We start from the raw sequence: 13,248 nt of genomic DNA on the forward strand, positions 1-13,248 counted from the left end.
CCAAAAATAAGCCTTATTTGTCTCAGTAATCAGGCTTAATCTTTAATCATATGAGCCGCGCCATGAGAAAACCAACATAGTGGCTTTGCGACCAGCATGGATCCAGATCAGCCATCCGCGCAGTCTGGTCAGGATCCATGCTGCCTATAGAAATTAGAGAAACCGTTAGCGAACAGCATGGATCCTGACCAGACTACGCGGATGCGCAGGCTGGTCTCGATCCATGCTGGTCGCAAAGCCACTATGCTGGTTTTCCCACGGCGCGTCTCATATATTCTTTTGATTAATTTAATCATACTTAGTTCAGTAATAAACAAAATATATCCTGCAATTATGAATATCTTATGTCTTATTTATTATTCTTTAATGATTGTTGTAAAAAGATTACTTTGAATTTGTACGAGGTGGACATTTAAATAACTATATACATATAGTAATTCACTTGTTATAGGACTGGCGCTCAGCATTAAGAGGGTAATACTAGGGCTGGTCAGCCCGGTGTCAGTATAATATGACTGGGTGGGGTATCATGTAACGGGCCTATGGCATGATATATCAGTGAGGCAGCACAATACAGTTGGGCGTAGTTTATACGGCTGAAAATTGTTAAAAGAAAAGCTAATTCCGGACGCATACACGCACGCACGTACACAGTCATAGACAAAGGGTTTTAATTAGGTCTGTGAAACAACACATTAGAATGTGGCCAAGCATTCCCCCAGCTCAATATTTGTCCAAGGTGCTACTGTGTTTTTTTAACATAATGTTTAAACTGAGTTCGTTTTAAAATGGATAATTTCCGTCTAATTGTTATGCAATTTACGCCAATGAATTTATTAATTTTGAACTTTACGGACATTGCTAAAAGAGAGATTCTGTATGCCTTTGTCAAATTAAGCAAGAGGATTTTATCTGAAGAAAATAGACCTACATTTCAAACGAACAGTTTGAAATTGAGCGACCTATGGGTGTCCACCTTTTTCTACTGTATCCCCTATATTTAGGATGCCTGCCCGAAAACGTTTAGAACGGTGAAAGAACGCATTCATAATAAGCAATGTTAAACAATCCTCTGCAATGTTAACAGTACTGCACTGTTGAAAGAATAAATGACTTCCACAGTTACGTGTTAAATCCTGTCGTACTCGTTCCTTTCCTTGAATAAATATAAGATTAATTAATTACTATAAAAGTATGAAGACGTTAGACAGAACGCAACCGATCAAATTAATAGTGGACTCAGGTTGATGTAGTCTATTCATAGGACGTAATGAGGTTGAGAGCCTGAGGTGAAAAGGCAAGACATAGACGTGAAGTAAATACAACATTTTGTAGAAATGAAATTATCATACACTTGAAGGTAAGTTATACATAGTTTTATGCTGTCCGTTGTACAAGAGCATACGTGAAAGATTAATTCTAAGTTCATATCATCAACCGCTATTAGCTGATGTTCAGATTTATTCAGTATAGAAAATCCTGTAAGACAATTTGACCTCGAAATATGTATTTATTTTCGTCCGTATAAGGTTCTGTCAGTAGAGAACAGGTTTCTCATGTTCTATTTTAAGTAACGTAGTTACTATGTAATGGCCTAACGGTTCGTTGTGGTCATTTGAAGTTTTGACGGACTACGTACAAGATATATCAACCCACCCTTTGTGCTTTTTGCCTATCAGTTGTGTACATATTCTAACTGTATTTTTTCTTTTGCAGACTGGCGATTTTTGTTGCCTGTTTCATGTTTTAAAAGAGAGAAAGAAGTGTGCTTTGCGCAGGAATTTCACAATGTGTGTATAACTTAGAACATGGACTGGAGAGCGTGGAATAGTTCCGAACAGTTTAATTAATTGGAAAATCATTAATTCCAATTATGTTTTTTCCAGTATATAATGTAAGTAACTGTGAATGTCCCAAGTTAAAAAGGGGCTATTTTTGTGGAACTATTTTGTGTGACAGAGGTTCATTGAAATGATGTATTATGAAATGTTTATGAAATACAGAGTAATCCGTCATACCACTCCTATATTGTGTTCAGTGGTTTTTCTAGTAGAATCTGGTAGTCAAGATATTAAATGATTTATGTTTGGCTGAACGCAATGAAAGAATACATAAGACCAATTATCCATGCTAGTAAGATTCCTTCTCCATTTTCGAATTTTACGCCTAGGACATAATGGCCGTGTTATACTGTATACTACTAATAGTTGAAATGACAACGGGTGACATTCTTTGTATTATGTATATAATGGAAAACATGTGATGACACTTTATTGTAAATACGTTGTTGCCTTTCGGACAAGAATGGATCTTTTCAGATTTGATTGAAGAATGTGTCCACGAAAACATTTACTAAGTGTTTTCTGATACTGCTGTATACAATTGTTATGTATGTATTAAGCAAACAGCACATCTTCTGTTTACGTATATTTATATTAACGCTCATAATTGAACTCGATCTGTAGTTTACATTTATGTAAAAAGTGTTATGGAAATGAGAGGAAGGCTACGCAGAATGACGAAACACAAAATAAATAATACAACAAACACAACAACACTTGCATGGAATTTTAATTTACTACAACAAAAATGTCCCAATTTATTTAATTTTAATTACGCATCAGAATGATCAAACAACGAGTCATATGATTCGATAAAAAACTAACAAGGTTGACAGGCTAGACCTGTTGTGGTTTCTCGGTCCTCTCTGTACAGTGTACAGAATTTAACCGGCGAAGGGTATCGATTACTTAAGACATCTCAACTGTTCTTAATAAACCTAATGGCAATAAATAACATATTTACGGGATTAACAGCCACCATTTACTAAGGGATGAAACCCCAGAAGAATGAATACAAATACTTTTTAAACGTTACTGTATAAAGAACAGACAAACCATCTCTCTATTGTGTTACTAACGCTTTTGAAGCCGTCCTACATATTTGAAAAAAATACTGCTTAAACACTTCCTAGAAATTTTTATTTCTAAAATGAACTACTGTTAAGTTTGACTTTTACAGACATCGTGTGGCAGGCGCATGTTATAGGCACAGTTTAGGTACAGCACTGCGACAGATATGGATTACGCTTATTTCTAATTTTGTTACTCTAGTAAATTATGTACACATGATAGTTCGACACTGACAAGAATTTTCGACAGCATTCTTATACTCGGAACCTGTAAGTTTTAGTTCCTTTCGACATATTTGGATATAAATAGTTTTCATTTCGTATCATTGACGTATAAATTATCAATAAAACATTACTTAAACAGCGTATTAGTACCATATCCAATCAAAATTATTAAGACATTGTCATTCTCTTCTTTTCACTGATTTACTGTAGTCTGAACACAGACAGTTTGTCTGACATCCATGACGTCACGATAAGTTTATCGTCTGATGCACGAAGACATACATTGAGCGGCTGTTGTATGCCGTCTCTTTCAGTAAGAAATACTCGTTGCTCTGTCCCGTCTTTTGATATCTGGTGTATATTATTTGAGTCTCTCCCACAAATGAACACATTTTCGTCCGGATCACGACACATTCCTAAGGGACCAACCAAATTGCTCTTTCTATACTTGGATAAGGCGATACCGGAAGTGGTCACACCTTGCACTAAATACGTGCCCCAGTCTGATACGAACATGGTGTCATCGTGTCCGTCAATAAACCACGGAGTATGAAAAGGTTGGTTTTGAACAGTTACAATACGATTCTTTGGCGTTCCATTTATATCTAGAATAATTACTTCCTTTCTGTCACGTGACCAGCACGTAACGAATATTTGTTCATTACTGTAAGATACACCCCAACAGTTTTGCTCAAGAGTGACCGTCTCTTTCATCGAGATTCTGTGATGAAGACCAATGAAATGAAGTTGCTTGCGATCTGGAATGGTAACAACGGCACGTTCTGCATCAATTACGGCCACATCCCACGGCAGGGAGTGTAAAGTATGAGCAGATATACACTTGAACTTCTTATCAAACAGCTTCACCTTTTTATTTCCATTGTCGCAAAGGAGCAGGTTCCCGTTGGGTAGAAACTCACAACCGGTAATACAGCATCTTTCTCTGTCAAACGACCAGCCGGACAGACGGACAGATACATCTTTCTCTTTTACTGCTACCTGAAAATATAAATATTATATGATATAAAATACAATCAACTCATAAAAATATATAAATGCTTGAAAGATTTCGAACTAATCTGATTTGCATCATAACTTTTTTCTGCGTCTACAAAGACACTTTTCTAGCATTTTCACGTCCCGCTCGGAGTCGGACAAAGTCTGGCTGATTATTAGATGATACGTTCTGCTAAAATTAGGTCATTCATATCAAACGCTGTAAAATGCTTTTTAGTGCGATGTTCAGTTTGAAAGACTAATTATAAACGCCGAGCAATATAACAGTGTTTGTTATAGAGACAGTCTAAGTACATCAACAATATTCACCTTATTTCTGTATGATTTGTCACATGAACAAGGACGAGGGTATGTACAGGATAAAGTCTCTTTCTTTTCAACCTTCCAGTGCTTTTCAAAGTTGGTTAACGTTGCTAGTATATCCGCTGAGGGCTCGAACTCGAATTGAACGATACTAGTTGACTTATGGAGATCTCGTACCATCGCTTCGTCTATTCGAAGCTGTTCGGTTGCTCCTTGCAGTTCATACACAACTGAATTTTCACTGGTTTTCATGCACTGTTCAAGAATGGTAATATAACTTTCAATATTTGCAATTTCTCTATCTAGTTGATCTAAGTTTTCTTCTAACCTGATCTTTTCCTGATTATAAATCAAATCCATTTGAGATAACGCTTCTTTCTCTAGCTTATCAATGACTTCTATAATTGTATTTTTATACTTCATCACGGAATGTATGAATGTTTCTCGTGAATCGTTTAGATGTTCAACGGAATGCTCATTTTCGGCTTTGACGTTTTTAAACCTTTCTCTCATCACTGTTAGTTCTTTCATTGCTTCATCGCATAAACTAGTTCTCATTTCTGGTGGGATTTCGGGAATGTGCTTTACGTTTTCTTTACAATGGAAGTTGTGAACTTGCACACAGACACTACAATAAATATCATTATCTTTCAGACATATATAACACGGTTTTTCAACATGTTCTTTGCCACAAAGTTGAAAGCTGCCCAAACTTGTTGTTGATGTTTTCCGAGTATCTGTGGTGACAACTGACAAATTATCTCTAGATGAATTCGCAGAGCTTTGGGGAAAACCCTTCAAATTGTTAGAATCTTCTTCATAGAATTCAATATTGTCAAAGTCTAGTATATCCGGTAGCGAACACGATCTACGCGATCGAACTGTTGCTTCCATAAATTTACCTAAATCCATATTTCTCTGCCCATGTTCGTCTATAGATAATCTCACTTTTGGTTTGACATCTTGAATGTCTGGGATGTCTTTGGCCGCTGTGGTGATATCTGGTATTTCGTCCTCGCACACATTTTCTTCGTTACTTATAGAACTGACCCCACTGTCTGTAGCCACTGTGACAGTTGACATTTTCCTGTCTTGCATGCTTTCGTCTATTAGATCCATCGCTCGATTTTCAACTCCTTTTTGTCCATCAAATTAGAAAGATATCAGTAACTAGTATTTCCAGTTACCGAATATAAAAGTTGTAAGTATTTATAAAAGTTGTAAGTATTTATAAAAGTTGTAAATATTATAAATGAATGTATCCTGAAAGATCTCTATCGTAATAACCGAAAATCAAATGATCGCAGATGAAAACGTTTTAATATGATTCAAACCTGTTCCGATGATACATGATTAAAGGACGCATTAAAATCCAGGTATTAAATGTTTTATATAAGATTATTTTCCTTCTTATCTCGACCGGTTTAACATTTTTCTTTCCTCCGTGATAAATAAAATGGTATAAGTTTTCACATTGTATTCACAATACATGTTTCGGATAACTTAAATGCTAAACTTGATATTTATGTATGATAAACCTGTTTCATCTTCCAATTCAGCTAAACTTTAATCCTTTACTGTCATCAGATAGTAAACGATAACATTTTCAAATTAGTTTTTGGTTTTAGTCTGGTATATATCATTTCAGAGTGCATATGTTGTTCGATACTAGAATTCCGGATGAGTAACTACTGTTGACTATCAAGAAATTGTAGAAAGACCATCAACAATCCATTAATTATCAGCTGATTCATTATCTCATGTATCGTTGGTTTATTGCCGCAAAATGGACACTGACCCATTTAACTCGAACATTTGTATTTTTGATAACTGGTCAAGAGCAGGTGCCTTGTTTCAGTTGTATATATTCTTGTTGAATAGAATAAATACTTCCGAAATATGATATTAAATGGAAACCCCTAAGCAACACGATCTAATCAGGAAATTGCATGTAAATGTAATCACTCCAGAGTGCCAGACGCATTCACGTAGATCTGAAATACTGCAAGTAATCAATTCCAAGCGAACGGTTGCACTGGGTAAGTTCAAGGATGCGAGCTGAAATATAAAGAGACTGACATCAGACACGAGATATCAAATTTAAAACATCTTTTATTGTAAACTAAATTCTCCTTAAAAAAACCACCCATATAGTTGATCAAATGTCGACACTGCTGTTTGTTTTGAGCCCATTGACAACTGAATTTACTGACCCAAATTAAAAATATATAAATATTTGAAACCTATCTAACCAGCCGCTTATAAGGAAGTAAATGTCAAAAGTTATGACATACACGAATTCAGTTGATATGATATTGGGAGTGATTAGAGCGCAGGGTATGATAAGAAGGCATATACTTCCTTTAACCCTTACCATTCTAAATTTCAGTAATGGACTGGTCCATCTTCCATTTTAGGCAGTACCATTTACCATTTGAAGGGGTGTTTACTGAAAACTTACTGACTGAATAGCGAACAGTGCAGACCATGATCAGACTGCACGGATGTGCAGGCTGATCTTGGTCTACACTGGTCGCAAAGGCAGAATCAATCGTATCCATCATGGTAAGGTAGTTTTCTCGCTGTTTTAACTCATTTGCGTTTTCTTTGCGGAAGTTTAAATGCAAGTTACGACAAAACAACATTCTTTGTACAAACATGAATAAGGAAAATATTGTATGAATATATACAAACAGTTCGCAGCACGATATATACGAGTTAGAATTTAAACGTCGGTTTCTTCTTTCACGTGTTTATATAATATACATACTGAGATGTTAATATGAAGTAAGGCAATGCCTCAATCGGGAATCGTTACAGTCCATCAGCTTGCCCAGAAATATGCGTTTGTATCAATTTAAAGGTAGATTTTGGAATTAAAAAAAAACAATACTGGTACTGATGATAAACTCGAACAGAAAATAAGTTTTTTTACCTGTAACTTTTTTATTTCTGCAATGAAATCAATGGTCGGTATCAAAATAAAGCTTAACCTTTGCTGAAAACTTTACATAATTCAAATCTATATTAGTAAGCAAACTCACAGGAAGTGAGGACCGAAAGGGTATGTAAAAAGGGGACTGTATGAGCGTTGACTGATGTATAATTCGAACACTTGTCATTTACAAAATGTTCTTGTATATTATATTGAACTTTCCGAAAGATGCAACAGTCATTCCTGATCAAGTAATGAAAGTTAACAATGTCAGCCTCATGTTTCGACAGTGAGCATGCGCAAAAAACAGCCCTCTTCCCCAGTAATTTTGGATAATATTTTTTATACAAATTTACTAAGTCATTTATTTATACAGAATATTTACCAATTTTGTTTTTGTTTACACAGTTGGTGTTGGAAGTGGAAACTATTGATGGTGTGTTCAATTTTATAAATAACCGATTGCAATCGAATATTTCCAAGGTGGTCGACTTTATCATCTGTCCGGGTTTATCATCAGTACCAGTGCTGCACATATTTGTACTTATGTGCAAGACGTTGCGGTTCTGACAAGTTATGTGGACGCTTATTACGTACAAGGAAAAAGCGTATTCTTCCAAAAAATCCGAAGTCAGAAACTCTCTGCACGTGCCGGAAGACCACTTTTTTTTAATTCGATAGTATATCTCATCCGGTATATATCGCATGTTACCGTAGAGGGATCGATCCCGATTTTCGTCGCAAATCATGTTAATATAAACTTGGAAAAAACACATAGAATAACCTGCCACTTTTTTTTAATTCGATAGTATATCTCATCCGGTATATATCGCATGTTACCGTAGAGGGATCGATCACGATTTTCGTCGCAAATCATGTTAATATAAACTTGGAAAAAAACACATAGAATAACCTGGCAGCTGAGTTGTTCAGATTGATATAATTAAAATTATGACTTGATACGAGTTTATCACATTTTTGACGTCGTGGGGGTGAAATAAAGCCATTATATAAATAGTGTAATAAAGCTGTAACGATGACGTCATTTTAGTATAGGAGACGTTATTCGAATTGACTGGCAAGACGAAACTTTTGATGTTTCAGTAGAAAAGTTCAATGAAAAAGAAATTTCACATATGAAAAGACACTATTGTAATATTCTTATTTATACTGTGACATTCGTTGTAGAAGAGCTGTACTTGAGATATCAACGACCTTTCAGTTTTGTCATCTCACGTAACTTCATAACAAAGAGTTAAAGAAAGAAAGATACTGACATTAAATAAAAAGCAGGTTGGATTATAACTATTTCTAATATATCAAAACTTTAACCATGATTAATTACCTTTTAAATTTCAGTTAATTCCTTTGTAGTTAGGTTCACCACAGCTTAATTACACACTCTCGTTAGAAACACGTGTTTTCACTTAATAAACATTTCTGTATAATTTCAGCTTATTAACCAACAATCCTTTTAACGTTTAACATTATATTCGTTACATGACTAAAAATATGTTTAACACAAAATATGCTACTTAAATACTCGTTGCAGGAAGAGTGTATATCTTTAAAAAGTGTTTTACCACTGTCATTCAAATAGATGTCCTTGTCAATTAATAGAATACCACACGTAATTTATTCATTGATAAATCGTCAACATCAAATCTATTATTCAAGCTCAGAAGTTATATGTGAATCTTCTTCAGGTTCACGTTTGATTTTAGTTAGATACTGAAATATTTCAGTGATTTATATATGGTTATTTTTCAAATATATTTTTCACTGATATGAATCTAAAAAAAGGAAATGCACACGTGTTTGTTTTACGTCAAAAATGAAATGTCCTTCATCCATGCATGAACACCAGATAACGTGAAATTATTGTATCCGATGTGCACTTGGTGAGAAAGCTATAATGAAACAAATAAATACACTATATATGTTTCTATTTTTCCTCACCTCCCACCGTTTTTCCGTTTACACTGACGTACATGATGTAGGATGCAGAAATAAGGTGCATGATTTAGATAAAAAACAAAAAAGTACAAATTAATACTGTTTAAATGTCTTTTTTTTATCAATCAAGGCAATGGCGATCTTATCTCTAATTGTCCATTCATACATTTAAATATAGGATTTTCTATACTGCGGATGCGGAAGTGTTGTGGTCGTACGGAACATAGTGTATTACAATGTAACACATTTAATGGTAAATCCCACATGCAAAAATAAAGAGCACAGTTTAGATAAAATACTTTAAAAAAGAAGGTTCAAGTGTTTTTTTAGCAGTTAAGGAAATATCAATATGTACAAACCTCTCGTATCTGAAGTATTCATTCTAATTGCCCATACAAATTCTACACTACGGATGTGTTTTGTGCGCACAGGACAAAGCGTATATAAATATATACAACAATGGTTATCATGAGACATAACATTTAATAGTAAATTTGAAATACAGTCATTTGTTTATGTAAGTTCAATCACGAACTGAAAACAATACTTAGGACTATAGTAACGTATTAGCAACACTTAGAGTCACAGCGCAATTTCTAAATATTCATTACATCTATGTACAACGATTCAATCAGAAGACTACAACTAACGTAATATTAATCTTAGTTTCAAATACGTACAACAGAAAAACTACAAAACATCTGAGCTGTATAACTAAACTATCACTAACTGGGATTAATACCATAGCTAAAACATTATAATGGTAATAAATGATACTCACTGTATCTTCCTGAATACTACTCACTGCGGCTTTAATGTTTCTATCTCTGAGATAATTTTATCTATATTCAAGAAAGTTACAGTTCTTGTACTTTTCAGTTAATTTTATCTATCATTATATCTAGGTACATGGAATTTCCATCATTGGCTTTAAAATTATTGTCTTAAATCGTAAGTACAAAAAGTTTTGGGTTTTTTTTAATTAAAAAAATGCAATAAATAGTCATAACAGAGTTGTTGTTTTTCTGGTCTTCCTTTTCGTTCATTGTCATCATTCACTTTACTGGAGTCAAATTTATTTCTTTAAAAATTATTGAAAGGAAGCAAAAAAGGGCAGATGGCTTTCCCGTATTGCATTCAGTGTTGTTACATTTTTGCCCTTTGGGATATGAGTCCATTAATGATGTGTAATAGAGTTCGATTAGCCGTGTGGGACGTGAGATTGTTGCATATTTCATTCCTTCATGGCAGAAATCAAACCGGTCTGATTATTCTGCTTGGTTGCATTCTTTGCTTTCAAAGGATCTTTTTACATATTTTATTATTTATCATTATCCATGCATTATTTTTTACGTCTTTCAATTTCTCTTTATGATAATGTATCACTGTATCAAGTTATATCAAAATCCATTCAGTGGAATTAATGTCATTCACTCCAATACTGAAAGTGAGAAAAAAGGGAGACAACTTTGGACTAAAATCAGATATGGGATTTGTTATATTCACTTTTCTTTCTCTGTGACAAGTTATATTCAATTCCCTTCAGTAAAGTCAAAGTTATTTTTAAATTTTTAGAAAGAGTGCTAAAAGAGAGATGTCTTTATCATTATTCAGGATAGAGTTATGGTTACTGTGCCTCTCAGACCATCTTCAAACTGTTACATTAAATTCCCTTTCATTCTCTTAAATATCAAAAATGTGTAAAATTGGAAAGTTTTTGCAAGAAACATGAAGACATAGATATGGGGTTTGTTATCTCAATACAGGTTTATACAAAATTCCAATGAAATACCTCTATTTGGTTTCACAGCTATTTAAGGAAGACAATTACTTTGCCCATAACCACATTGAAAGACCGAAAGGGGTATAATTTTGTCAAACTAAAACACTGAGTTCGCGAAGAATTTGACTTGAAATATGTGTTGTTGCATTATGATCCAACATTGAAAAATGATGCATAGGCTTTACTAAAGGAAATATCACTTTATGACATGTTTGGTTTTAGAATGTATTACTGAATTATAAATTCCACATTGTGAAAGATGCGTAGGTTTCATTGGAAGGACTTTTTGCAAAGTGCAAAACTGGAAATAATCCTGTCAAAAATAAAAGTCAGAATTATGGGACCTCGAACATAAACTTACCTTATGACCCTTACAACCTGTTTTGAAGTCCAATGCAACGCCTTCATTGTTTTCAGAGATTTTAAATAAATCAACTTTTTTGCTTTATTTTCTAGGTAAAGCGTATTGTTCCGCTTTCATTAATACACGGATACAAATATTTGTAACGTAATGTTCCCATTATATCAATACACCAAAACAATCAAGAAACCTATTAAATTAATGAGTCACATCAAAGTCTCATTTTACGACACCTAGTCAAGTTAAATGTCTATGCAAAGTTTTGAGAAGACAAACCGTTGAACATTTTTGTGAAGATACTTTATGTACCAGTTGTTTTAGGGGTGAAGGAGTCTTAGCAGCGGAATTGCTATGCAGAAACAAACTTGTTTTATTCTCCCACAACACTAACATTTTACTGGTTAAAAAGTGGTCACATGTTGACACCCTATATGTCCGTATTTTCATGCCCAGTAAAGATAGAATTAAGCGTTCGATTAAAACCATGCAATTATTGGGTTCGTTAGTGACCCTTCACGTAAATATGTTGTCAGTATGATTAATATGGGGACTCGGCTCTTTCCAGTCCCTTCACATTTTTCATTCTGACCCTGACGTTCAATAATAAGATTATTATATCGATACGTCTGAAACGTGTAACAATTCACATAAAATTTATGCTAAAACGAGAAAATACGAAGTCGTAGTGAAGTTAGAGAGATGCATTTATCATAGTAGGGGCAAAACACTATTACCTTACCCATGCACCGCCAGAAAGGGTTCATATAAACAAAACCCAACGTTGACCGTTATATTTAGTGCATTTAGATCAGGATATACCACATTCAGAATTCTTATAAATCAATGAAACGCGCTAGTAATTCTTGGATGATTTGCAAGAAGACCCAATGCGGTTTGCACCCATCTAAACGCATAAAATAACACTTGCTCGGTTATGTGTACATTCTTAAAGTAGTCTGGTACCAAAGTAAGTCGTTTCTTCCGCGAGTATCAGAAAATTGAAATAAGTATCGGACAACAGTTACTGATCTTCACAATATCTAGAGAGAACAGCCCGTAAAATTGTTCGATGAAAATACAGTTTATGATTTTAATTTAAGATACATTTTTGTCCAATGATAAATCTCATGGTCATGACGATTCAGTTTTTAGCTGTTATTTAATATTGCTTTTTTAAATTTTGGTTTTCATTTCTTAAAGTAGTTTTTTGAATGGCGCCATTCTACGATCCCAGATCGCTCGTGCAATCTCGCGGAAAAGGGAAAATTGTTAATGCGAAAATAAACGTGTTTTTTTTTCGTTCTATACAAAACGCATAATTGTAAATATTTTTAGATAAAAGTTAAAAACAAATGAAAAACACTTTAGAATATATATACCTATATATGTAGTGAATCCCAAGTTCAATATACAGATTTAGATCAACAAACTAACACTTTTATGTCATGAAACTACAAAAATGACGAAACTTTATACGTGGCTCAGTTTATTATACTGACACTTCAGTGTCAGTATGTGAACTTTTATGTCATCTTACATGTCTCATTTGTTTTGTTCAAGTATAGGACATTTGATCGAGATAAACACCGGGGAAGTAATTGTTTGTTGAATCATATTATATATTTCATTACCTAAATGTAGGTACAGTACAAAGAGGTATTCAAGCGAGGTAAATTCGTAATTTAAAAATGTAAATTGTTATCAGCTTATGAAAGAAGATTTTTAAAGTACGATACAGATTATAGTTATAATATCGC

The 13,248-nt window shown here is 34.1% G+C and overlaps 1 protein-coding gene across 3 annotated transcripts; it reads right to left on the reverse strand.

The window, feature by feature from the left end:
* Positions 1-2,553: 2,553 nt before the first annotated feature.
* LOC123533862 (uncharacterized) lies at positions 2,554-13,000 on the reverse strand. Of its 3 annotated transcripts, none has more exons than XM_045315802.2 (3): positions 12,871-13,000; positions 4,463-6,514; positions 2,554-4,135 (listed from the first exon to the last, which is right to left on the reverse strand). In XM_045315802.2, exons 2-3 carry the CDS (start codon positions 5,573-5,575, stop codon positions 3,338-3,340), a joined length of 1,911 nt encoding a protein of 636 aa, XP_045171737.2. In that variant the 5' UTR covers positions 5,576-6,514; positions 12,871-13,000; the 3' UTR covers positions 2,554-3,337. The 3 variants fall into 3 exon arrangements, with proteins under 3 accessions (XP_045171737.2, XP_045171736.2, XP_045171738.2); XM_045315801.2 differs by lacking the exon at positions 12,871-13,000 and adding an exon at positions 9,707-9,849; XM_045315803.2 differs by lacking the exon at positions 12,871-13,000 and adding an exon at positions 9,351-9,521.
* Between the last annotated feature and the right edge of the window lie 248 nt (positions 13,001-13,248).

Source organism: Mercenaria mercenaria, chromosome 12, assembly GCF_021730395.1.
Source record: "Mercenaria mercenaria strain notata chromosome 12, MADL_Memer_1, whole genome shotgun sequence".
Taxonomy (NCBI): Eukaryota; Metazoa; Mollusca; class Bivalvia; order Venerida; family Veneridae; genus Mercenaria; species Mercenaria mercenaria.